Source organism: Scatophagus argus, chromosome 23 (genome assembly GCF_020382885.2).
Source record: "Scatophagus argus isolate fScaArg1 chromosome 23, fScaArg1.pri, whole genome shotgun sequence".
NCBI classification, from domain to species: Eukaryota; Metazoa; Chordata; class Actinopteri; family Scatophagidae; genus Scatophagus; species Scatophagus argus.
This window is the reverse complement of record NC_058515.1, coordinates 2,120,058-2,145,690: the sequence shown is the minus strand read 5'-3', so window position 1 is coordinate 2,145,690 and position 25,633 is coordinate 2,120,058. Positions and strand designations below refer to the sequence as shown.

The following is a 25,633-nucleotide window of genomic DNA, read 5'->3' as shown; positions in this document are numbered from 1 at the left end:
TTAATCAAACATTCTAAACAAGGCCTGTCAGAACCACACAAACCACGAAACTTTGTGAACATTTTATACATTCAAAACGACTCTCCTTTTGCTTGACCAAAAGTAGAAAGACATTGAAACTGAGGTGATGCTTAAAAAAATAAAATTTTCCTTTGACAAGCTCATAAATGCCACCTAAATCTGGACTTGAAATTCATGGTTAGATGATGCAATCACACCATGCTTCACTGTTAACCTCTGCTAAATGCTACATTTTAGTAAACACCAGTGTCTACACAGTCCCATGTTGCTGTCCAACCTTTTAACCACAGAACCGTCGTCCTGCACATTCTCTTTCTCTACTACATGAGGCAGGAGTACTTTCCCAAAGCCTCCAGCATAACTCAATGCCTGGAGGGGAAAAAACAAGTGAGGGACAGGGGGGGTCAGAAGGTGGAAAGAGGAAAGACAAACGCTGGATACCTGATACAAACATCTGCTCAACAGTAGTTATTGACAAGTTAGAAAAACGTGTTAGCATGTACTGTAAGGTACATTCCTTGAATTTGGTATCACCTCCATTTTTTAAATTTCCTCTCAGCATGATGATAATCTCCAAATAACACAGTAAATGTTAACTCAATCATTGAAATCCTTTTTCTAGTTTGGACACACTGACCTTCTCAAAGTCCTCTCTGGCTGAGGGGAGATCTGCAGCCAGTGAGGGGTCTCCTGTCTGCTTCTCCATCCTCTCGCCTCTCACCACTGTTGTCTTGACAACCTTGCTGACCTTTCGTCCTTGCACTGGCTCCGCCTCAAATTCTGATGCTGTGGAGGCCCCCAGGGCCAGAGGCGTTGAGTAGCTCAGCTGGAGAGATGAGATGTCAAGATGTCAAGGCTGAAAAACTGTACTTTATATAATATAAAATGTATTTTTATGTTTTATCTAATGCTGTCATTCAGTGGCTGTAACCAAAGGGTGGTTCGGAGGGGTCAGGTACAGATGATACAGTGCTTTGCTTTCAGACGACTCCATGCAGAGGTTGGCCACAATGGGTGACACCAGTGAACCCATGGCACATCCATGCTTTTGTCTACAGAAAACTCCACTGTACTACTGAAATAGGTGGTAGTAAGGCAGATCTGATCCGGGGTGAAATTCGTTCTGGTGTGTAGGGAGTCGTCCTGCTGTAGTTGTTTTTTGACTGTTTCCACTGCCTTGGCTGTGGGCATGCAGGTGAAAAGTGAAGTGACATCAAAAGGTATCATGGTTTCCGTGGCCGTGACGAGTTCTACTATTGTTAGTTGTTGTGGGGATATGGAGAAGTTGAGTCCTTTGGCCAGGATGTCCATTTCAGGTTTGGTGAGGACCCTATCTGTTCTTTACCCATTTATCGTGGCTGTCTGAGAGTGTGGCATTATCCTGTTCTGGTCCAGATAGTCCAGGTGTTCTTACAGAATTGTATGCTCTTGTTTGTAAAATGTGGATCTCTTTGTCTGCTGTTCCTTTCCTTTAGCCTGTTGTGCCAAATGTGCCTTATCCACAAAGTTTGAGACTTCCAAAGTGGAAGACAAAAGACAAAATGCCTACAGACAAACTAAACAATGTCGTATATGCGGTAAAGTGCAGTGAGGAGCACTCAGACTTTTACGTAGGGGAAACCAAACAACCACTCCACAGACACATGGCACAACACAGGAGAGTCAGCTCATCCGGACGAGACTCGGCTGTATATCTGCATCTCAAGGGTGAGGGACACACCTTTGAGGACTCAAGTGTTCCCATTTTGGACAAAGAAGATCGATGGGTTGAGAGAGGTGTGAAAGAGGCCATCTATGTCCAGACAGAACATCCATCGTTGAGCAGAGGTGATGGCTTACAACACCAACTTTCAGCCACCTATAGTGCAGCTTTGATATCCCTCCCCAGGCGGCTGAACCCCGATTTGCACCATCCCTCATGTGACCCTAATGACTCACATGATGGCACAAAGTGTCAAAGACCGCCAAGACCACCTCCAAGGTGACAACCCCACTAGAGGTTAAATATCATCAATCTCAGAGCTGAAGAAGCCTTTTGGATGAGAGGTGAAACATCTTCAACAACCTAAAGATATCCGGTTGCCTTCGCTTCTAGCTCTTCAACAATAAAGACGTGCTAACTGTTCACACTGACAATACCAGTCTTGTTAAATTATACTTAAAAGAAAGCTTAAGACAAATTAATAAAGATGATATACTAATTTGCTCACATTAGCAATAACAACAGAAATGATAAATAATATGAAGTGTTTTATAAAAGCTGCATTCTTGTTGTTTTTCCTGTTTCCACCTGTAAATGTATGCATACATAATAAAATCCTCTTAAAGCAATATAAACTAATTTTCCCTTATTAATAACAATCGCAGATTAGCTAGCTAGTTTCTGTAGAACTTTGGCAACCAAACATGCTTTTATTTTACTTCTCAAAGGTATGAGTTTGTCTGCGTACCACACAAGTTTTTTAATGGAAGCGGTTTCAGGTGTGTTACAGGTAAAGTGCATGTTGCTATTGTAGCCACAGCTTCACATTTTTTCCAGTCTGAAGTCAGCATACCAAACTTAATACAGCCCTGAATGCAGCAAAAGAACTCTCTTCACCACCCAATACAAACAAAAACAGGTGCAGTCCCAACAACAACAGGATTAGCTAATCATTATTAGCAATAAATTAATGCTTAAACATTATCACTTGGAAGTGAAGCAATACAGTTATGATTAAAGTATTGCTGCTTTAAAACCATATGAAAGTAGCTGGTAGATTGCACTCACCTCTTTCTGATCTCCCTCAGTATGAAGGACAGTCCTCTTTATCACTTTGGAGACAGTGTCTCCCTCCTTGACCTGCACTGTCTCCTGATGAGAGCCCTCAGTGGTCACTTCCTGTCTCTCAGTGCCATCAGATGACACATATTTATAAATCACCTTCCGTGTGATCTGTGGAGAAGACACAAACAGAATAACTTTACTGTAAAAAATGTGGATTTTTTAACGTTCACACCTTCGAGTGTCTCCTTACTTTCTTCACTACCATGTTGCCATGCTCATCTGTATACTCCTCCTCTGTGACAGTCTGTGACGGGATATCTGGTAAATTATCCGCCTGTAAAAAGACAAAACACTGTTACTTCAAATATTACTGTGCACAAGAGAACAATCAATAATATGTTATTTGCATCAGTGAAGGTATTTCAAGCATCATATATTTAAACACCACAAATTACAAATTATTTATTATTAATAATAGTTAAGAATTCATTTCAATTGTTAATGTTTTTGCCCTGCGACCCTGACGGATAAGCAGTATAGAAAATGAATGAATGAATGAAAAGTTATATGGGATGTGGCTTTTTCAATTTTGATCATTTCTGTAACACAACAAAGAAAATGACAGACGTAAGGCAATTAAGTGAGTGTGTAGAAATAAAAACAATGAAATAACAAAAACTTATTTTTATATTATATATTTGTCCTCTTTCCTTCTCCATAGCAATTTTACTGCCGTGCTGCAAAAAGTACTTTTTGTGGCAAGCAAATGTTAATATGGGCCAGCCTGTAGTATATGAATAACCTGGGAGGTCTTGCATGAAGAAAAATAGAATACAATAACTCTGCTGCCCACTAACCCAGCATTACTCCACCAAGCACTGGGGCTGCACACCTGCATCATGCTCCTTTACCTGAATGATAACTCTGCGTCGGACCACCCTGGTGGTCAGCACCTCCTCCTCTGAGCTATCAGAGGACAGGCACCCTAGCTCCTCTGCTATCTCCTATGATATATGGTACACAACCAGCATGAGTCAATATATCAGGTCTGCACAGTGTAAAAACAACAGACTTCTGACTGATTACTGAAGACTGTGGCTGTTTCTTCTTTTCCCTTAACCTCACTTTTAGGTTTACTTGCCAGAAAGGTATATGCAAATGGAATGAGGGAGAAAAATAAAAGATTTACCAACAGTGAGGGGAGATGAAAAGAAGGCACAGTTATGTTAAAACTTTCATCTGAAATAAACGTGCAAGGATGGCAACCAGTGTGCGAAATACAGTCCCAATGCTCAGTATTGCAGGTGCATGACAGGTTTGCCCATCGCTGGATGCAGACCCCTATACAGCTAGCCAAAATGGCTATATCAGCGTGCTAAATTTTGTACTTGCAAGCATTTCAAATGATTCATGTAACAATCAAATTTATCTGGAAAGCTGTAGGCTCACACAGATGAGTCCTCACTTCCCCATCTCAACAACATAGGGGACAAGTGTAGTTAGCATAACCAATTAAGTCACAATGGCCAACATTATGCTGAATATGTGAGGTCATTACAGTGTGTCTACGGAAGGCCTACTCTATTTAGTACCCCATAAAACACATGATTCATTGACTGTCAAAGGGTATTTCGCAGACTGATGGAAACAATGACAAGCAGGAATTAAAGAATGTAAACAGGTGCCAATGTGAACCAAGAGTTATAAGTTACAGAATCAGTTATTTACAGCAGATTTCAAAATAATGAACTGCAAATACATCACACCACCAATGTCAAAAACATTTTCAGTCACTGATGATGCCAAATTAATACAGCAACTCATCACAAATGTTAAAGTTTTGTTATTTTGTTAAAAGTTTGGAACTCATGCACACAAAAGCAGCCACATTTAGTCTGCAAAGTGCAAACTTGTGTGTTTTATCTTCAGAGTTTTGAATGCAGCACCATAGCAACCATCCTGGCCAGGCAAGACATCGGCTAGTGCAGCAACCTCTTACCCTTCCGAGGAAGTCGTCATCATCATAATACTGTGCCTGGTCTCTGGAAGGAAGCTCCTCACACACAGGGAGGTTACCCTCTGTCTGACACTCTTGTGAACCCTCTGAATCATAAGCAAATTCACCTAAACTTTCACTGCCAGAAGATAAGCGCTTGTACTCTCGGCCATAAGCGGGACCAGTGTACGGAAAGGTCCCTTTCAGAAAGCTGACATCAGGGCTACTGCCAGGCATTGGGGATGGAGGTTCGGAAATCTGATAAGTAGTGTGATGTTCTTGTTTCCCTTCTTCTGGTTCGGAGAAGTCAGAGAAGGTCTGTCTACAGTCAAAGAACTCCAGATCAGAGTCAGAGTGTTGTGGAGATTCGAATCCCTTACCCACGTCCTTTGGTAAGACCTTTGGATCCTCTGATTCAAATTCCAAGATCGTCTTCTCAAATTCTGAGACAACTCGATTGAAATCTGGTGAAAGCTCAAAGTCTTTAGCATTGTCATTGTCTCTCTTGGTGGAGGCTTCTGTCACAACCTGTGCTGAAACAGAGTCACCAGAAACTGGAGGCACTGGACTCAAATCATTCAAGGAGGCTTGGCTAGATTCCAAAAACTGGGTTGACATGGGTGAAAAAAGCTCACTGGGTTGTGCTTTCTTAGAGAATAACTCTGGGCATCCATACAACCTGTCCGACTTTATACATGATGTTTTTTCAGATCCAGGTAGAACTGGAGTAACAGTTCTGTGGGTTTTGTATGAGTTCTGTTCAGGTAGCTGTAAGGAAACTGAATTTATTGGCCTTCTTAATTTACCAGTGTCTTGAGTCACCGTTGTAACAGACAACAGCTTTGTGTGCACCTCATCATCTGTATGAAACTGTGTTTCCTCTGGTGTCTGAGGAGGAGCCTGTAAGTGAATATCAACATGATCTGAGTTCACCAAAAAAGGTTCTCAGGCAAATGACCTCAACATTAGCATTGCATTACTGTGCAGTGAGAGATTATTTTACATCCAGCCAACATCTCATTAGTGCTGTTAGTGAGCAATATATGTGAAGCCATGACATGCAACTTTAAAAGCATCATAGCACCAATGTTAAATAAATGGGAATAAAGGTAGTATAATAAATGAGTAAGTATTTTAACTTTCTCAAAACAATCTGTACAAATTCCAGACACATTTAAGGAATTAACTACACTTAATTTCATTATTAGTTCATGAAAGCACACAGAGTTATTTTCTCCATCCATATGGCACGTTCGTCCAAAAAAGTCTTTGCTCGATTGTCATGCTCTCAGTCTTACCCTTTCTGAGGCTGAGCTCTTGGGTTCTTCAGGACTGATGTGTAGGATCTTTCTTTTTGCATCTTGAACTGGTGATCTCCTCACAGGAAATTCTTTTTGACAGTCTTCCTCACAAACATTCACTTGTGAAGTTGAAATACTTTCAGCTTTTGACTCATGCTGCATCCATTTGTCAGTGTATGACAAAATGTCTGATTTCGGTCCTGTCATTTGTTGCCAGTCAGGATTAACATGTCCTTCCTTTGTCTCACAAGTTTTAATTAGTAATGGTGACACAACCAATGGATTTTTGTTAAATAATGATGAAGATTGATCAGGCAAGAAAGGAGATGCCACATGACTCAAAAGTTCTGATTCAGAGACCAGCCTGTTAGTCCTGTCTAAACAAAAGCCTAATTCCTCATCTGACTCAACAGTTTCAGGGCTTAGTGGCCTTGGACTATCGTCAATCCAACAATCGATAGGCAAAGCAACAAACTCAGAGTTTGATGAGCAAGACTCTGGTGAAGATGATCTATCAAGGTGGGTAGCATCCATAAAATAAGAAGGCAATATCCTCATGAACTCAGGTTCTGGGGAATCAGGCAGTAGTTGTTTGAACTCACTGACAGATGATATGGATTCAGGTGAGGATGGTCTGTCAGTCTCAGGGACTCTTGATGATGTAACTACAAGCTCGCACTCCAAATCTGAACCCACTGATTCAGGAGATGATGACCTATGTGCAGTGGTGCGTTCCTCCAACGACATTGTAAACTGAGGGATGGGAGAGTCTGGAGACAGTGACCTGTTCTCACTGAACTCAAGAATTGATTCTGGAGATGATGCTCTTTTGTCAGCCATTTGCATGGCTAATTCAATTGACATAGGTTTGTATTCAAGCAATGACTCAGATGATAATGGCCTATCACACTTATTCTCATCTTCTGACAGTGCAGATTCTGGAGATGATGGCCTGCATTCTGCAAAGCAAGATTCCAAATTTGCAAATTGGATATAATCTACATCTGATGCTAAAATTTCAGGTGAAGATGATACTGATCTTAGGAACATTACACATTCTGGCAATGGCACTGTAAATTCAGGTAAGGGGGAATCTGGTGAAAGTGGTCTAAACCCACTGACTGATGTTACAGACTCTGGTGATGATGGTCTTGCTTCTACCACCATAAGTGCATGAGGGGACATGGGTCTGTCATCTCTCCAACATTCTGGTGAATAGCATACATCATCATCCGCCCTGTCAGATACTGATACAACCACCACTGTAGCATTATTAGACTGCCTTGCCTGTGTCTCAGGGGGAGGCATTTCAAATGCATATCTAGTTTGTCTGTATGGAGCTGTGCCTGAAGACACAAGTTCAGTCATTGGAGGAAGTGATTCTGAAACAGGTATGCTAGATATGGCTTGTGAACCTGAAGTGCAAAGAAAGCCAACATCAGCTGTTGCTGATGCTGTTGCTGAAGTAAATGGATGCGTCATCTCAGCATGTGAGTCTGTGGCAAAGGTATCTTGCTTATTTTTATCTTTTACTTTATCATCTTGTTCATCATCTGGAACATTCCTTTCATAATCTGTTGTGCAGCCAACAGACTGCATGAACCCTGTTTTACTGCTGAAGGTTTCTCCTGCATACTGAGGATCATGTACTTGAGAGATCAGCTTCCACAGCTCTGCATCATAAATGAGATTATACTCTGCTACCATAATAGCAGATTTTTCAGGTGTGATAGGTGGCACTGTAGTTGATAACACAGTGCAATTGGTTTTTTCATCGGCAGTTTGAACTTTCATTTCAGTTACTGATGATTTGGATGCCAAGAAAAAATCTTTTTTAGTTGATTCAGTAAATTCCGGTGATGAAGACTTCTGTTCTGTATAAAATGGGTCTAAACTTTGTGACATATCATCTGAATTCGAAAATTCAGTCAGTGATATGTCTCTCACAGTCACAACATTTTCTACAAATGTCATAAAATCAGGTGTTTGTGATTCAGGGGGCAGTGATTTACACTCATTATCTGATCCCTCTGACTGAGGTGACAGGAGTTTCATGTCACTGACTTCTATATCATAGAAAGCCAAACCACATTCCATATCTGAAAACACTGATTTTGGAGACAAACACCCATACGGTGTTTCTGTTGTCATTGTTTCAGCGACATTTTGTGCAAACCAAGGAAGAGGTGAGTCTGGAGACAACCTCTTGTGTTCATCAAGTGATTTAACAGATTCTGGAGATACTGATTGAATGTCTCTGAGTAAGGTCAATGCCACAGGTGACAAGGGTTTGTATTCTGGAGTAGATTCAACTGAGAGTGGCCTCTCTTGTACTTCTGATTCAGAAGAATCTGTTCTGTTCTCAACACTACAATTCATGGACATCACAAAGTCACTCAAAGCATACTCAATATCTGATTCAAAGGATTCAGGGGATGGAGATCTATACCCAACATTTACAATATCACATTCAGGCATTGTGAGTGTGTATTCAGGTATGGGTGAGGTATCCTGGTATTCATCTCCAGATCCTTCTGAGCCAGGTGAAGAGGGTCTATTGTCATGAAATAGTGATCCTAGGCTTATAACATTATATTCTACATCTGAACATGTTGACTCAGGGGAGACTGACCTCTGTCCTAAAATAGTTTTAGGTAATCCATGTAAGTCAGCTACAGATGAATCAGGTGAAAGTCTGACTGATCCTTGGGATTCAAGGTATGAGGGTCTGCTTTCCAAGAGTGTTGGGAAAGGTAATTCTGTTTCCAAATTTGACCGCATTGACTCAGGGGAAGTGGGCCTTAAGTCATTGTGACATACAGTGGAACCATGTAGCACCAGTGAAAATTCAGGAATGGGCGAGTCTGGCAAAAGAGGTCTCAATTCATCTCTAGATGCAACTGAACCAGGAGATGCCGCTCTCTCCTCAAAATGGCTGGGAATAGACAAATCTGTCTCAAAATCCTCGTCTGAATTTACTGATTCAGATGACGGGGATCTGTATTTTGTTTCTAACATATTGAGCACACTTATGGTGTACTGGGGTAGTGGAGAGTCAGGACACAAACATCCGGCCGACAAACCTGATTGATGGGATTGTGGTCTGTCCTCAAAATCAAACGGTTGTGAAATCAAAGGAGCATATTCTATTTCTGAAGACTCAGATACAGGTGATGAAGACCTGTAACTATTAAACTCAAGATGTGTTTCTAGGAAATCCTGTCTGAAGTCTGGAACAGGGGAATCAGGAGAAAGTCGGCTGTATTTAGTCAGAGATGCAAAGGACTCAGGAGATGAATATCTGTCAGATGTGATAACTGGGAAAGATAACTCATTGTCCATGTCAAAATCTGACAACACTGACTCAGGGGAGGTGGACCTTAAGACCATATGTGATACAGAGGGCTTATGTAATGCCTGTGTAAATTCAGGAATGGGTGAATCTGGCAAAAGAGGTTTGAGTTCATCTCTAGATGCATCTGAACCCGCGGATTCCGATCTGTCCTCAAAAAGCACGGGAATACACAGTTCTGTCTCGAAATCCTCATCTGAATGTACCATACTAGGCGATGGAGATCTATATATTATTGTCACCATGGGAGAATCAGTCTGGCTGTATTGAGGTACTGGGGAGTCAGGAGACAAACATTGGTGTTCATTGAAAGACAAGATTGATTGTGGAGAATCTGACCTCCCCTCGGCCTCACACAGCTGAGACATTAGTGGGGCAAGTTCTACATCTGATGTCACTAATTCTGGTTCCAAATCCAGCTCTGACCCAGGGGAAGAGGATGGATATTCCATGCATGAATGTAAAGACTCTTGCAGAACCTGTCTAAACTCTGGAATGGGGGGTTCTGGTGAAATAACAACACATTTATTCAGTGAACCAGTTGATTCAGGAGAGGATGATCTGATGTTTGACATCAGTGATGTAGGTGAAGAAGGCCTACAGTCTGATTCAGAATCAGGTGACAGAGGTCTCTCTTCAACTTCCAGTTCTAATGACTCTGGAGAAATTGGCGCATACTCAACATCTGATGTAGCTGACTCATCGAATGCTGACCTAAATCCAACAAATGATGGAAAATGTTTGAACAATCTTGTACTGGATTGGGATGCAGATGAATCTGGTGACGGGGACTGGCATTTATCTCCAGATGTCACTGCATCATATGATGGGAGTCTGTGATCACTGGATACTGATACAAGCGACCCATCTTTACACTCTGTATATGAATAACAAACTGACTCAGGTGACATAGATCTGTATTCCGTGGTTGAAATAGTTGGGTGCATTATAGTTTGTCTGAAATCAGGTATGGGCGAATCTGGTGAAAGTGCCCTGAACTCATTTTCAGAATCGGGTGTGATGGATTTCCCATGCACCTCAACTAATGGCATGTCCAGAACATCTATTTCAGTGTCTGGCATTACAAATAAATGTGATGACAACCTACTCCCTGTAATTAACACGGTTGATTCTATATGTTGTCTAAACTGTGGCAAAGGAGAATCTACCATTGAATTCCTAAACTCATTAACTGATGTTATTGAATCAGGAGATGATGTTCTTAATTCCGATGTAATCATTAGTGACTGAGGTGACATGGGCCTAAATTCTGTCACTGACTCTGATGAGAGTGACCTTGTGTTCATTTCTAATGTCACAGAACGTGGAGAATCTGGTGTGTCTTGAATTTCAAATTCTGAAGGAAAAAATCCTGATGCATCTTCGAGATCTAAGGTACCTAATTCAGGTGAGTATGATCTGTATCCACTAACATGACTAAGAGAGTTCTGTAAATCCAAACTAAAGGCAGGCACTGGTGAGTCAGGAAGGACAGGTCTATGTTTGCTCAGTGATTCCTGTGATTGAAATGATAACCTTGACTCAGTAGATAAACCTGCGATATTAACTTGCTCAAGTTCTGTATCTGACACAGGTTCTGAAGATGACACCTTGTTATTTTCTACTGAAGCTTCAGGAAGTGAGACAGAAACTTGGGGAACTGGTGAATCTGGGCACAAAGTTCTAAACTCATCCACAGAGTTCCCCATCTCCTGGGAATTAGACCTTAGAGCACTGAGTAACTTCTGGACCTCAGGGGAGACAGGTCTATATTCTGCGTCAGAGTCAGGTGACCTTAGCCTGTCTGTCTCTTCTGCATATGAGTCAAGGGGAACATATTCCTTACTAGGATTTACATATTCAAACACTTCAGCTCTTCTTACTGTTTCTCCTACATAACAGGGATCATAAAGTTTACACATCAGCTGGTTTGCTGTAAATGCTGTTCCAGCAGCTGATTGCCTTTCCTCAACCATGAAATCAGCTGATCCAGATAAGTCTCCTCTCTGCTTTGTAAAGGTCTCTGAAGCTGAAAAGCCATCTGAAAGTACTAACTCTGTTGAAGAGGATCTGTACTCAATAGTGTCTGTACCTGATTCAAGCGCTTCAGGTCTGAACTCTGGTAATGTTGAGTTAGGTGATAATCCCTTGTTTTCATCTACAGATAAAGGTCTGCTTTTGCTGAAAAGCCAGGGCAGGCAAACACCTGATTCCTCATTTTCCACAGCTAATTCTGCTGGACATGTCTGAGACTGTACAGTGTTAAAAAATTCAGAAGAAAGCTGGTGAACTGGGAGATCTGGAGACAAATCATTTACAGACTCTGAGGGTGATGAAGGTTTGTGTCCTGTCTGAGAATCAGGAGAAGCTAGTCTCCTTTCCCCCTCAGTATTTGTTTGCATTGTTTGTAAAACATTAGCATCAGATGAATCTGTAATATCCAACTTTATATCATCCTCTAAATCTCCATCTTTCACATCTGAATTCTCAGGGAGATAATCAACTCTTGTTCCAGCAAATTTGAAAAAAACTGTTTTACTGCAAAAGGTCTCCCCAGCATAGTGAGGATCCCGTACATGAGAAATGAGCTTCCAGAGTTCAGCATCATAATTAAGTCTATATACTGGCACACTTATTGCCTTTAGAGATGAGGTTTGAATGTCATCCCGCATTTGTGAAGCCACAACCCCAGAGGTTATTGATTCTAGTGATGAAGACCGATCCAATCTAGCAAATTCAACTGATTCTGGTAAAGAAGGTTTAAAGTCTGAAATAGGTGATTCAGGTGAAAGTACACTGTATAACTTTTCAGATCCTACTGAATCAGCTGATCTGTCCTCACAACCAAGTGAAATGTTCAACCCTGCCTCAGAATCTGGTGAAAGTGATGTTTGGCAATATTCTGACTGAAAAGCAGCACCTTCTGTCAGATCTGATTTGGTCTGATAGAACACTGTCTTTGTTCCAGGAAACTGAAACAATCCCGTTTTACTGATGAAGGTTTCTTCTGTATAGTGTGGGTCAAGGATTTGTGAGATGAGCTTCCCATGTTGTGCATCATATGGTAAGCTGTAGATGGGCACTGAATAATTTGTCAAGGATAAAGGTATACGACACTGACGTACAGACGGTGATGACTCTCCATGTAATTCCTGATCTTCAGGGACATTTAACGGTAAATCAGATGTAGTTTCTGGACACAAAATAGGTGACATAGCTTTGTTAGATCCTTGAGTCTTTATAGTTCTAAACACAGGTGAATCATGTTCAGGATCTGTTTTGATTGATTTCTTAGATTCTTTCTTTCTAGGTGACTGCATCTTCACAGTTACAGGATTGTGCATTTCTTCATCTGAGTTTCTGTAATCATGAGATAATTCTTCTGTGATTTCAGAATTTTCAGCACCCGCTCGTGATGCAGCGATGTTTTGGTCAATATAGCTACAATCAGGTACCGCTGATTGGGTGTTTGGAGGTTCAGTTTCAGTAAATTTCATAGCAATTTCTTTTTCAGATTTTGACGGACAGATAGATTTTTTTTCTTCACTTTTCGACTCATCTAGAACAACAACTTTGTTTATTTTTGACTCAAACTGTTTTTCAGCATAAGCTTCTCGGGCAAAAATTGCAGCTCCTGTCTTTTCAGTAATATCATCCTCAAGAGGTAGGTCCATTACAGGATTAGTTAATGGACCACAGTCACTTGCAGAGCCATTAGAACCAGGAGATAAAGGCCTATTTTCAATAGATGATACCAGTGGCAGAGCCTCACATTCTGTATTTGACAACACAGATTCCAGTGATGATGAATGATAATTTATAGTAACAGCATGATGCACAGATAGCATATATTGTGGTATGGGAGAATCCGGAGAAAGAATCTCACTGAATGTTTTTGATTCAGGAGAGGATGCTCGAACAATATCTAACATTGCTGACTGTGGAGACACTGGTCTGTAGTCAGGCACTAACTGTGATGAAGGTGTTTTTTCCTCAATATCAGACAAAGATAAAACAACCCAGTCATCTTCTTCAGAATCGGACACTGATTCTAATGATGTTGATGGTTTGTTCTCTGTATCAATCACTAATGGTTCAGGTGATTTTGTTCTATGATCAGCAGGTATGGAATCCCACATTCCCTCTGTAGATTCAGTTGATTCAGAGGAGGGTAATGTGTGTCCAATTATGGGTAATTGAGATACAGATTCATCTCTAGATGCAACTGAAGCAGATGATGAGTTAAATGATGTTAGGTACATAGAGCCATTTTCTGCATCTGGGCATACAGATTCAGGTGAAGTGGACCTCTTTCCTGTCATTACAATACTTGAGTCGGGCCAGTTGTGACTGAATTCAGGTAAAGGTGAATCAACTGACAATGTTTTAGATTTGGTCCCAGATGCTACAGATTCTGGGGATGTTGTTCTGTCTTTAACAAACTTAAATAAAAGTGCTGATTCAAATTCCACATCTTTTGACACTGACTCAGGTGATGATGAACCACACTTATCTGGAACAGGGGAGTCTGGTGGAAGCTGACGATGTGCAGTGATGGATTCAATTGATTCAGGCGATGATGGTCTTCTCAAATCAGAAGACAGAACTGCATTCTCAGAGGATGTAAAAAATGACTGCACTGCTTCGAAAACCACTGACTCGGGTGATGATGCTCTGTCTTCTATGTCATAAATTAATGACTGAGGCGAGATGGATCCCTCACCACTATAATAACTCTCTAATGATACTGGCCTTCCAAATGGTGTTTTGTTTGAAACCATTGGCGTTAATGGTCTCTCCTCTACTTCTGGTGTTAACAGAGTGCTTCCTGGTGCACTCAGTAATGGTTGGCCCTGAACTGAAGCCTTGACATTAACAGTTTCCCATGGAAAAACAGGTGGTGGCAGGGGAGAAAAAGGCCTAAACTGAGGCACTGGTGCAAGAAAACTTTGTTCATTTACTGAAGACACTGATTCAGGTGATGAAGCCCTACTCTCTGTTAATAATGTAGCTTCTTCGATGACATATTCAGGTGAAGATGACTTGTCATGAACTAAGCTATGAAGTTCACAAATGGTTTCAGAAGTAGTATGTGGTAAACAGGATCTATATCTCCAGGCTTCAGTCTCATGTATAGATTTCAAAGAAGTCAGAACGTTATTTCCAAGCTCATTCTCTCTGAATGACAACGTTTTCTCAGAGTTGCACTCAGCTCCGGGTATAACAGACATAGCATTATCTACTGAATAAGTATCTATCTGCTCATAAGTTGAGTCATGTGATACCTCAGTGAAACTGTTTGAGCCCACGATATCTGGTTTTTGATGTATTACATCTGGAATGATACAACTCGCATCAGAGGGACCTGCTAATTCCTGACCGGTAGAATCTTGGTGCTGATTCTTGCCATAAATGGATCTATCATCCAGGTCATCTAAAACTGAGGCCTGGCAAACATCAATTTCAAGCATAAAGTTTGAAAAGTCTTTATCAGCATTTGTGTGTGTAGCAGCTCCCTCAACCTCATCTTCCCCAGCTTGAATTGTGTTTTCAGGAAGCACAGGCTCATCGTCACTATATGAATCCATCAGGCCAACTTCATATCCATACAGGACTTTATAAAGTCGACGTGAAACTTCATCCATATGTCTTCTATCCATTTGTTTGACTTGCATGGATTCTGTCATTGCATTTACAGAACCAGAAGCAAACTGAGTAGGCTGAGGCCTTTGTTCACTAGTTGGTTGTTGCGTTAAAGAAATCTTTTCAGACACCTCATTGGATTCCATAAGCTCCAGAGACAATTTCCTGAAATCTTGCTCAGCTTGATCACACTCAACCAAGCTATCTCCAAAATCAGTCATTAACAGTGGTTGATTCTCGCATACACCTGCTCGAGAGCTATTGGATGATGACAAATAATGAGCATTGTATTCAGAATGGGCACTTTGTAGACACTCCAAGCTCCACTCCTCTTCATCATCACATGGTTCAACAGTGGGGTAAGGAGTTGGGTTAATCTCAGCGCCTAACATTGGCTGCCTTTTGTGCACAGGGCTTATCGCATGAGATTGAAGGTTGTATGGAGATGTACGGTACAATGTGAAGAAAGGACTTACTTGTTTAAAACTGCCTGTGTGTACCGTGTCTGTCAATTCCTCATATACTCTATGTGATGAGCTGTGGAAAAAAAAAAAGTTTTTTTTTTTAATATTCTATCACTGGATTGCTTTGTGAGATGTAAAAAAGAATAGCAGTATTTCCTCATATCGTCATAATGTACAAACTTAATATATTGCTTGAAATACTCACTTAAGCCATGTAAACCAAAGCAGTAATGACCACAAGTCAGAGTTTTAGTCTATTCTCTTCCTGGTGTGTGAGCTATCCAGGTAAGAAGACTTACCTGGACAGCTGCAACTCATCTCTCCAATCTACGCCACCTCCTGACCGCTGCTTTTTAACACTGGCTTTTCCTCTCCATTGTCGCCACATTGTGGTTTGCTACACACCAGGCTCTTGTATTTTTCACCATGTTCAAGTTTTTGAGAATTCTAACATTTTTGCTCTTGTGCTTTAGATTCGGTGCTTCACTCAACACACTTGTTGCCTGCCCACCTCTACCTCATTCCTGAGATAACCTGTGTGTTTTCCCCATCTCCTGGATCTTATGGATGGACCCTCTGGTTTCTTTTGGACTCAGCTCTCTCCACAGCTCCCTGCACTCACCCACTGCCCACTGTTGTGGTTGGACTCTTTTCTTACCTCCCTCAAGTAACTTTTTAAATAGAAATAAGTTTGTTAACCTACTTTTTGTGATAAATTTCTTTGAATCGTTCATTCAAATCTGGTTTGTCTGCTTTTTGGTTGTGTATCTTCTGGAAAACCATAACACCACACAATATGCAATAAAGATCAAGTGAAATCACACCAGTAAGCACCTCTGATTAATGTTTGTTTGGTAGCTCATTCAGCGAGCTGAGGTATAGTGCATCATGTGGCCATGTTTGGAGATAAAAAGAAAACAGCACAGGTAATGTGTGGGTTCAGATGAATTAAACTTTCTGGACAACTTACTATGTTGTCTCCATCTCTTTTTGTAGTTTCTCTTTCTGGGCGTTTATAAGAAGGCCTGTTGCTGTGGAATCTGTCTCTGATCTTCCCGTTGTCTCCCCATGAAGTGATGACAAACTGGAGGACAGGTCCTCTGCTAACACCATGGGCACCTCTCGTCCTGAGCCTGGAATCCTGCGTGTGGCCTCTGCATGCCTGCCAGGCCTGGGGCTGTCAATGTCTTCATGAAGAGCAGAGAAACCTGACAAAGATCCGGTGCAGGCATACAGAAGTTTGTGCTCTGGTTGTTACAAATAACTGTATCTTACAGAAAAGCAGTTGAATAGAAGACATAACTGTAACTTTATCATCATCAATCTATTTTGAGATAACATTGACATAGGCACCTTCACTATGATCCAGTGATATGGTCCGCTCTATTTCTGCATAGGTATGTGAGGCAGTCTCCTCCTGAGTGGACTTGATTATCTTGGTTTCAGTGAGGTGAACAATGTCCATTCGGTTGATCTTTGTCAGTCTTTTGATCAGTGTTGTTTCTGGTGACAGAGAAAACAGACAAAGTTCAACTTTCAATTGTTATAAGAGATTCTACTTTGCACTTTTATAAAAAGTAGTAACTCTGAGAAATTTGTATCCTTCTTATCACTAACCTGTGGCATGCTTTCCTTCCCTCTCTGCCCAGAGTTTCAAAAGGGCATGGCTTTGGTCTTGAAGTGAGTTGGGGTTGTCAGTCCTTATCAGGTTGATCCTTTCCTCACTGAAGTCCAGTTCTCGTGCCAGCTCTGTGGAGAAAAAGATATGATGATGATTATAATGATCCAATTATATGTTTGAAATGATGTTTCCTGGGAGCCATACAAACAAAGCAATTTTGGATATTTTAAGCTTGATAGCTTGATCATTGCTATGTGTGACTCACCTGTCCAGCTGAAGCCCAGATGGTCAGCTATAATGGCCAACTGTTGCTCTTTTCTCTCTGCTTCATCCTGTGGATCTACTGCAAATACCACCAGACAGCCATGAGCAGTCAGATCAGCAAGTTATTCCACACTGTCACGCTGTTATTCCAAAAAGTTATACCAAATCAAATCACACTGACAAAAGAAAAAAAATCTTCACTGGCTTTCTTTACAGGTTTTTTCTTTTTTGGGGGGAGAGGTGGGGTTTAGTTCATGATGTCACTCTATGCCTATGAAGAATGACTGCGATAGACCTTGCTAATCATTAATCACTACATTAATCATTCACTCATTACATGATTACTGACATTACATATGACTGTTAAAATAATTATTTACTTTCATCTTTAAAAAAATTTTAGATACTGAGTTGTTTTCACAAGTACCATACAGCCTTTAAGTCAATCTTAAGAATTTCAGCACACACGGAAGGAAAGAGAGACATCGTTACAAGCACAGACATAATACAAGTGACAGAGCCACATGGCCACATTCAGCTACAATTGAACCTAACTACAAGAGACAGAGAGGCAGTACCTTTACAGCTACGGCGTACTAATGAGGCACAAGAGATAGAGAATAGCCCCTTAAACGGAGGGGATACCTTGACTTTGTGCTTTATCGTCTGGGATTCGCTGCATCTGTGTCTCAACAGGGTTGTCCCACAGTGGTCTAATGGGAAAGATGTCTCCTGAGGGATGGAACTGCATCTCAGGGAAAGTTTCTCTTTCTATGATTGCTGGATCAATGAGACTGCTCTCATCATCTGAGTTGGTGGCTGCGCCCTCTTGTTCTTTCTCTGTCTCTGCCAATCTTGATACAAGTTTTGCTGCTTCACTGCTTATCTCTTCAAAGAACTCAATGGACTCTTTGCATGACTCACTTGTTTCTCTAGTGGGTGTTGATAAATTAGATGACTGACCACTTTTGCCTCGGACTGGTAATCTGGACTGGAAGCTTTTAGATTTTGTTGACTCAGCACTCTTTGTAGCAGATGGCCTGGTAGATTCCCCCTCACAGAAGCTCTTTGCTTTGGAAGATGGTGTCTTGGTTTTGGCATCGACTGAGGGACCTGCATCTGCCTCAGATTTTCTCCTTGTATCCTTTTTTACAGGAACCTTAAGTTTTTTGTCTTGGGTGACAGTTGAATCAGCTTTTAGAGTGCTAGCCTTGATGGGAATTCTAGATTTAGATTCAGAAGTGACAGAGGCCTCTTTTCTAATTGTGGTTGAGGAAGTTGCATGAGATGGAGAGGGAATTGTGGATTTACCCCGACCTTGAGGAACAGATTTAGCTTGTGTTTTGACCGGGATCTTTTTAACACTAGTAGAAACTCTTTGTTTGGACTTGGCTGTTGGTTTGGGGGCTTCTATCACTGACTGCGGTTCCTCTGGAGAGGAATCAGAGGATTCTTGGTCCTGCTGAGAGTAAACAGACCTAGTGACTGTAGTTTCTGCTGTCTGTACGTTTGTTATTATTTGGTCAGGGGAATTTGTGTCTAAATCTAAAAAACCTTCATTTACATTTTTTTCTGTTTTATTTTCTGTATCTTCAGGGGATGTATGATCTTCCTTTGTAGGTTTGGCTGAAACTGAAATGCCCATTTTAGGGATTTTAGACTTGGAGGCATCAGCTGTAGAGGTTGGCTGGTCACCTTCAGATGGGGACTGAGGCTGAGAACCAGTTGTTTCTTTAGACTTCTCAGTTTCTTCAGTCTTAACCTCTATTGTTAGATTAAGGCCAACTTCAGGTTCTCCTGCTGATCTCATAACTTCTTGCCTGGCATCTTCTGAAAGAGGATCCTCTACAGGCTGTTCACCTATTTGGAAAAAGGCAAAGCCACCCTCATCTTCTTCATAGCTCCTCTTTGTCATGTCAATAGCACCACTTCGGGTCATCTCAAAGAGCTTCCCCTCTTGAAATAGAAAGGGGTTGGGCTCACTGGTAGGAGTGCTCTCTTCTGTTGGTGTTCTGCCAGGGGTTGTGTCTGGAGTTGCTTGCTGAGACTGACAGTCCACCACAAGATTGAGTATCTTCTGTTCTTCTTCTTTTACCTGAGCTGCAAAAGTGACATCATCCTCCCGCATGGCAGACCATGAATCAGTGTCTACTCTTGCAGTGACCCCTTTTGACTTAGTTCTGGGAGGTTGCAGTGCCTCATCATCATTCTCCGTGTCATCATAGATACAGACCTCTGCTTTGAAAATTTCCTTTGTCTGATCTTTGGCAACAGTTGCAGTTCCATCCACTGGTGCTCCTATATGCACCTTTTGATCTCCTTTCACTCCTTTCAGTTCATCTGTTACATTGGTACCTTGTTTTACTGTAGCACTTTGTTGATTGGAAACACTTAATTCTTGAACATCCTTATCAACATGTTTGTTTTCTCTTGAATTCCTTAAGCTCTCCTTCTGATCACCAGTACTCTTTTCAGTGTTTGATGTTACAGCAGCCTTTTTGACCACAGTGTCTTTCTGATCAGATGGCAGGACTATTCCCACCAGTTCCTGTGCAGTTTCCAATTTGGATTTTGAATGATGCTGATCTGAGACAGAGTGAGGTCCCTCTGAAGTGACACTGGTTGTTGCTGTTGTGTTCTTGACCTCCTTGCTGTGGGATCCATCATGCAAACCTGCTGAAAAAGGAAAGGGAGGTTGTACTTTATTATGGGGATCAACAAAAAGAGCGAACTTTGAATCTTCAGTGGGGCTATTGAGCCCACATTCAATTTGCGAAAGCTTCTCAGTTGTGGGCTCTAATATTTCATAGCTGTCATCCCCTATTTCAACATCTGATGATGGAAACAAATCTTTTCTAGAGTTCTTTTTGCTCCTTGCATCTTGTTCCATTTCATCAAAAGTTTTTATTTTTGCTGCCATCTTAAACATCTCATCCTCTGGAGTGATTTTTCTCTTAGCTTCATAACTGTCTGATGTGTCCTCTTCTTCTGGGGCTTCAGGGATGACAGCCGGTTTGGATGGAACAGAGAGGAATGTATGGTCAGGTTTGGGGTTTACCTCATAACTTACCTCTTCAGAACTAGGGGTATCAGGGGTGAGGGGACTCTTACCAGAACTTGTCATTTGAGATGTCTGCTCACAACTGTCATCATCGGCACTAGTTGCATGGTCTCGAAGCAGCATACCACGCAAAGCATCTTGGGGGAATTCTGTAGCTTTGGAAGGCTCTGGACGGATAGAGGATTTACTAGGTGGACCTAGGCTTTTTTGCTCTACAGGGCTGTTTTCTAATGAATCATGAGGGGGTGATTCCTTGGTTGGGCTCGGTTCAATAGAGTCTGGGGACTTATGGGAGGAGGTTTCTTCCATGAGAGGACTACCTTCTAGAGAGTCTCTGTGGCTTATTGTCAAAGAGTCATCAGCGAATGGACTCAGAGCATCTGAGTCTTGTTTTAGAGGCAGCTCAAAGCTTTCATGAAGGTGAGAAAAGGATTTAGAGGCTGGAGAACCAACTAAAGACAATGCTAGCTGATGATCAGGGCTTTCGTCATCGCTAAGAAAAGTTTCTACAGTTTCTGAAATTCTCTTTGTAAGCTTTTGAGGTTTAGATGGCTTAGAGGCACTTCTCTTAACAGATATGGACTCACTTGTAGTGTGGTCATCTGCAGCCTCACTGGAAGTGATGGGGAGGGTCAACTCTGTAGATGGTTGGTCACCAATGGCCCCTATACAAGAATCTCCAGACTTCTCTATGTCTTTACTTTCATTTTTGACTGTTGTGGCCGTTGTGGCCAAAGTTGTAGAGGTATGCTTTCCAGTTTTGGGAGAAAGACGCATACTTTCCGGGCTTGTGCCTGGAGTGGCTAGACCTTCATGTTTATAACTGTCCTCAGAGCTCATATGAGGAGTTCCATCTCCAGAACTGGCGCTTAGTGAGTCTGCCACACCCTCATGTTTTAAGCTGTCAGAGCTGTCATCAAGGCCACCATTTCCAAAGTCTACACTTTCAGCCAGCTCTGAATGGGTGGCAGCAACTGACATAGCTTCTTTCTCCATATCTTGCTGAGTCCCTTTTTTGCTAGGTTTGGAATCCAAAGATACTTCTCGTCCTTTTGAGACCGGTTTGAGATCAGTTATTGCCTTGGTCATGGATTTTGACTGCATGGATCCTGATTTTGTGGTTTTGTCTGATCTTAATGTAGTTGATGTTTTGAGCTCAAATAGTCCGGACTTTCTTTTTGAGGGGTCCTGCCCTGTTTGGAATGCTTGCATCAGCTCTTTAACTGACATCGTCTCTTCAAGTTTTTCAGATTCAGCTTTGGGGGATTTAGGGGGGCCCTGTTTGGATTTAGGGCTTTCTTTGGCTTTTGGAGAGGGTTTGCTCATAACAGGTAATTGTGAAGGTTTGCTTGCAGTGACCTTTTTGCTCTTTTGCTCTGCTTCTACTCTCTGTTGTAAGGCTTTGACTTTGTCCTTTATTGACCCAATGGGAGTTTCTTCAACCACTGGAGATACAGGTGACGCTGGGGCAGGGGCTGTAGGCACGCTCAGAAGAGCACCTTGATCTGTTGATTCTTCTGCCTGTCCCTGGTCTTTCCCTTTTCTTCGGACTGGCTTTTTAACATCGCCGGCAGCCTTTTTGTCATGCACTTTGGTTGGTGTGGTTGGTTTTGCACTTTTGCGTAGTACAACATCAGTGAATCGTTCTTGGGGGGATGGCTCTTTTTTAGCTTTTATTTTGGAGCTTACAGGTGTATCCAGAAGGTATTCTTTAAGGTCACCACTGTCCTTTATGGCTTTAGGTCTGGGAGCCCCTCTGTTACCTCGGCTTTCACGCAAGATAGGCTCTTGAATTTCTAAGGCTGCTATCCTTTTGGCCTCATCTATCTCACTGTCTGAGAGGAGTACCCACTCCTCAGCAATTCCAGCTGCCTTTGCTACTTCCTCTGCCTCATCCTCATATGCTCCACTCCTCAGTATCTCACTGACTCTCTCTAGGTCCTCTTTGACTTTCTCTAAGTCCTTCTCCATTATTTCTAAAGGTTCTCCAGAAATATCCTCAGTCACTTTCTCTAGACCAGACCCTCCTAAAGAAGGAGATTTCTCTGTAGAGTCTGCAGTCAAGATGGCAGTCATTTTGATCAAATCTTGTTTCATCTCTGACACGTCGGATAGGAGGTCTGGCTCTTGGATCAGCTCTGATTTCAGGACTGATGTCTCCGTCTCTTCATCTTCCATATGGAAGAAGAACAAGTAAGGAGTAAAGAAAATCAAAAATTCAAATGAAAGGAGACAGACAGTGGAGAATGTGGTCAGGACAAGATTGGAACACACTGCAGGGATTATAGGACAACAAATTCACAGTGGGATCTACAGTGGTGTATCAGTGGAACTGGACTTGTAGTTCTGCGGAAAAGCAAAGGGTAATAATATCCATGGGAAATGATATGAGCAGGAAATAACTTGCTTATGCACTCAGCATACCCACACTCACAAGACAAGATTGTTGAACAAAACTAAAACACATTTAAAAAAAAAAAAAAAAGCTATAACAACTACAAGATCAGATTACCAAGAAACCAATAAGTTTGATGGAAAATAAGACAACAAAGCAAACAAATTAACAACATTAAGACATCTCAAGATTGCTCAGATATATGACAAATGTCAGTGTGATAACAGGTGAAAATGGCTTGAAAACAACTCAGTTTACTAGTAGTATCTAGCAAAGAAAGCCAGTGATAACTTTAACAACATTGGATGATTTGCCATGCTTTTCATTGTGCACAAAGTAAATTATAAAATGATGATTTTACTTCAGAAAATTAATAAAGAAAATGGAGGATTTACAGGAATACTGCAAAAAAGAGATCTTGCAGGGAGGGACAAAAAATGTAATTCTTCTTCCTCCATTCAGTCTTATACTTAAATAAACACTAACATAAAAAAACTGAAATCAAAACTGAAAAAAATAAAAATTTCATGAGCAGATGTTGAGAGGAAGCGTTCCAAAATAAGCTTACAAACAAACAAATAAATTAACTCTCACAAGACATTACTTGTAATCATTCAGACATACACATGCATACACGTTAATGTAAGGCAAGTTATTTCCATGCAAAGCAAAGGGAAGTGCTAATGGAAAGGTACTGGTGAAGAGTGAGTGGAGCAAGTGGGAAGTAATGTGTACTAATTAAATCCACAAATAGGGGCTAAGAGATGCTCATAATCAAAAGCTGCTTGTTAACAAGTCTTCATTCAGTAATGTGGTGAGTTATTGATCCATATACACAACTACCGCCGTGACATGTAGTTTCAATATCAACTATATTAAATACACATTATGTTGATATTAAATTTCTCCTGAATACACATACATGACAATTTAATGAGTATCATGAATGCATTTAAAGTATGGTTCATATATACCATAGGTTTTCATTAAGAGGTTAATCATAGAGGCTATATTTGCCTGTATTTGTTTCTGTTTATGCAATTTTCACAATGCTACATTCACAAGGTGAGAAGGGTAGAAGGGGAGGGATTCAGAAAGATTGCTTAACCATTACACTAGAGGACTATAGTTGGAGGAATGCTACTATCCTGGCCTCTGGCCTCCTTTCCTGGAAGTGGGTGCTGGTGCAATTACTAGGAGCCAGTTTCAAGAACTCAGAGCACAAGTGCACATAGATGTGAGCAACTAAGATTTGGAATTTGGGTGGCCAGAAGTGCTAGCACCACCATGGCACAGATGAAAATGTCATAAGAAGGATAAAAGCAGCATCAACAGGTAGAGTCCAAGTATGCTTTACTGACAGCAAATAACATAATTTCTTTAAAACTGATCTTAGTCCCTTCTCGCTGCTATATGATGGCTACAGTCATTTAACCAACTGCAAGGCACTGGAACTCCTAAATGCTACAAGCAATTAACATTCTCTCCTTTGTCTTAACAGTACAGAGTCTACCTTAACGTCTTTAAAACCTGTATTCTGATGTGCATTTAAATCTGTACTTTGAAGTAATATATATCCAATTACAATTTAAAAGTGACAGGGTTTTCTGTGATTGTAAGGTATGATTTCGTCCGAAACCAAGAACAAAATACTTGGTTACTTTTTCTGATCCTTGTGGTCTCCCCAGTTAAAAATGTTAGTGTTTTGATGCCAGGTAGCAAAATTGCATTCCCTAGATGCATAAACACAACCCCAACTCCATCCACCTCATGAAGATTTGTTTGGAGCCATTAAATGTTGATCAGTAAAATCTTATAACAAAAATGGCACTGTGACTGCATTAGCACCTCTGGCTTTTGGCCAGAACAAAAATAGAAATCTTTGCCAATTAAACATCACCACAGTAAAGAATGACTTTAATTTTCATGTACATACATAGATAGCAGTGTCTAACTCTTTCTCCACATGTCCGATCTCAAATTATGAAGAGGGAAGGAGTTCGGTTGAAGACAGGTGTGAAATCAGAAAAAAAGGAAGCAAAAAGCGAAGTTAAGCCTCAAGAGAAGCAGATCATTAATGTGGGGATGTGGATGTCAGGCCTTTTTGTTTGTTTGACAAGACAAAAACACATGAAGCTTAAAGGGCTTTGATAAGATGCATATCACCTATAATTATGCCAAGGGCAAAGCCAGTGGTGTCAGTGTATCAGTCTGTTTAACTTTATTAATCACCTAAACAATATCAGTGCTTTGGTCATATTAGTAGGTTAATTAAGACCACTAACTATACAATATTATTACAGTATGGCAACTATTTTAGTACGTTTAGTAAGTTATTGAATAATAAACAAAATAAGAAAATTCTCTTACATTTCTCTAGCGTTTTGCTGATCTGGAAAAAAACATGAAAATGGTTCACAGTTAGCCTTGTTTCATCCACAGTATGTGTCTCATATTCTAACTACTACTCATTCAGGAAAAAAACATGGTCACACATAACACAACAGCAAAACTGAGATATGCTGCTGACAAATCAAAATCTAACATGCTATAATAAACAAAATATATCTAAAATATGACATTTGACTACTTGTGAACATGTCCTCCATTTAGTCCTGATGACAAGACACTGGACAGAACGGGTCAGCAGAGCTAGTTATTAGAAGAGGGAGGGAAGGAGAAGCGGTGGCTGCTTTTACCTCTTCCTCTTGCTCTCGGTCTGAATCAGACTCCTTTTGGGAGGAAGAA

The 25,633-nt window shown here is 41.1% G+C and overlaps 1 protein-coding gene across 27 annotated transcripts in view; it reads right to left on the bottom strand.

Moving 5' to 3' along the window:
- ank2b (ankyrin 2b, neuronal) overlaps positions 1–25,633 on the bottom strand; it is a 157,841-nt gene that overhangs the window by 3,008 nt on the left and 129,200 nt on the right. For 20 of the 27 annotated variants that reach the window (XM_046380268.1, XM_046380270.1, XM_046380264.1 and 17 more), the window contains 13 exons: positions 25,585–25,617; positions 25,256–25,277; positions 18,075–22,661; positions 17,431–17,508; positions 17,162–17,293; positions 16,898–17,047; positions 16,515–16,752; positions 15,557–15,617; positions 3,700–3,792; positions 3,039–3,122; positions 2,792–2,956; positions 659–847; positions 299–390 (listed from right to left, as the gene is read on the bottom strand). In XM_046380268.1, coding sequence (XP_046236224.1) covers positions 299–390; positions 659–847; positions 2,792–2,956; positions 3,039–3,122; positions 3,700–3,792; positions 15,557–15,617; positions 16,515–16,752; positions 16,898–17,047; positions 17,162–17,293; positions 17,431–17,508; positions 18,075–22,661; positions 25,256–25,277; positions 25,585–25,617 — 5,924 coding nt within the window. The remainder of the gene's footprint in view (positions 1–298; positions 391–658; positions 848–2,791; positions 2,957–3,038; positions 3,123–3,699; positions 3,793–15,556; positions 15,618–16,514; positions 16,753–16,897; positions 17,048–17,161; positions 17,294–17,430; positions 17,509–18,074; positions 22,662–25,255; positions 25,278–25,584; positions 25,618–25,633) is intronic. The other 7 variants (XM_046380285.1, XM_046380286.1, XM_046380274.1 and 4 more) reach the window with 7 other exon arrangements.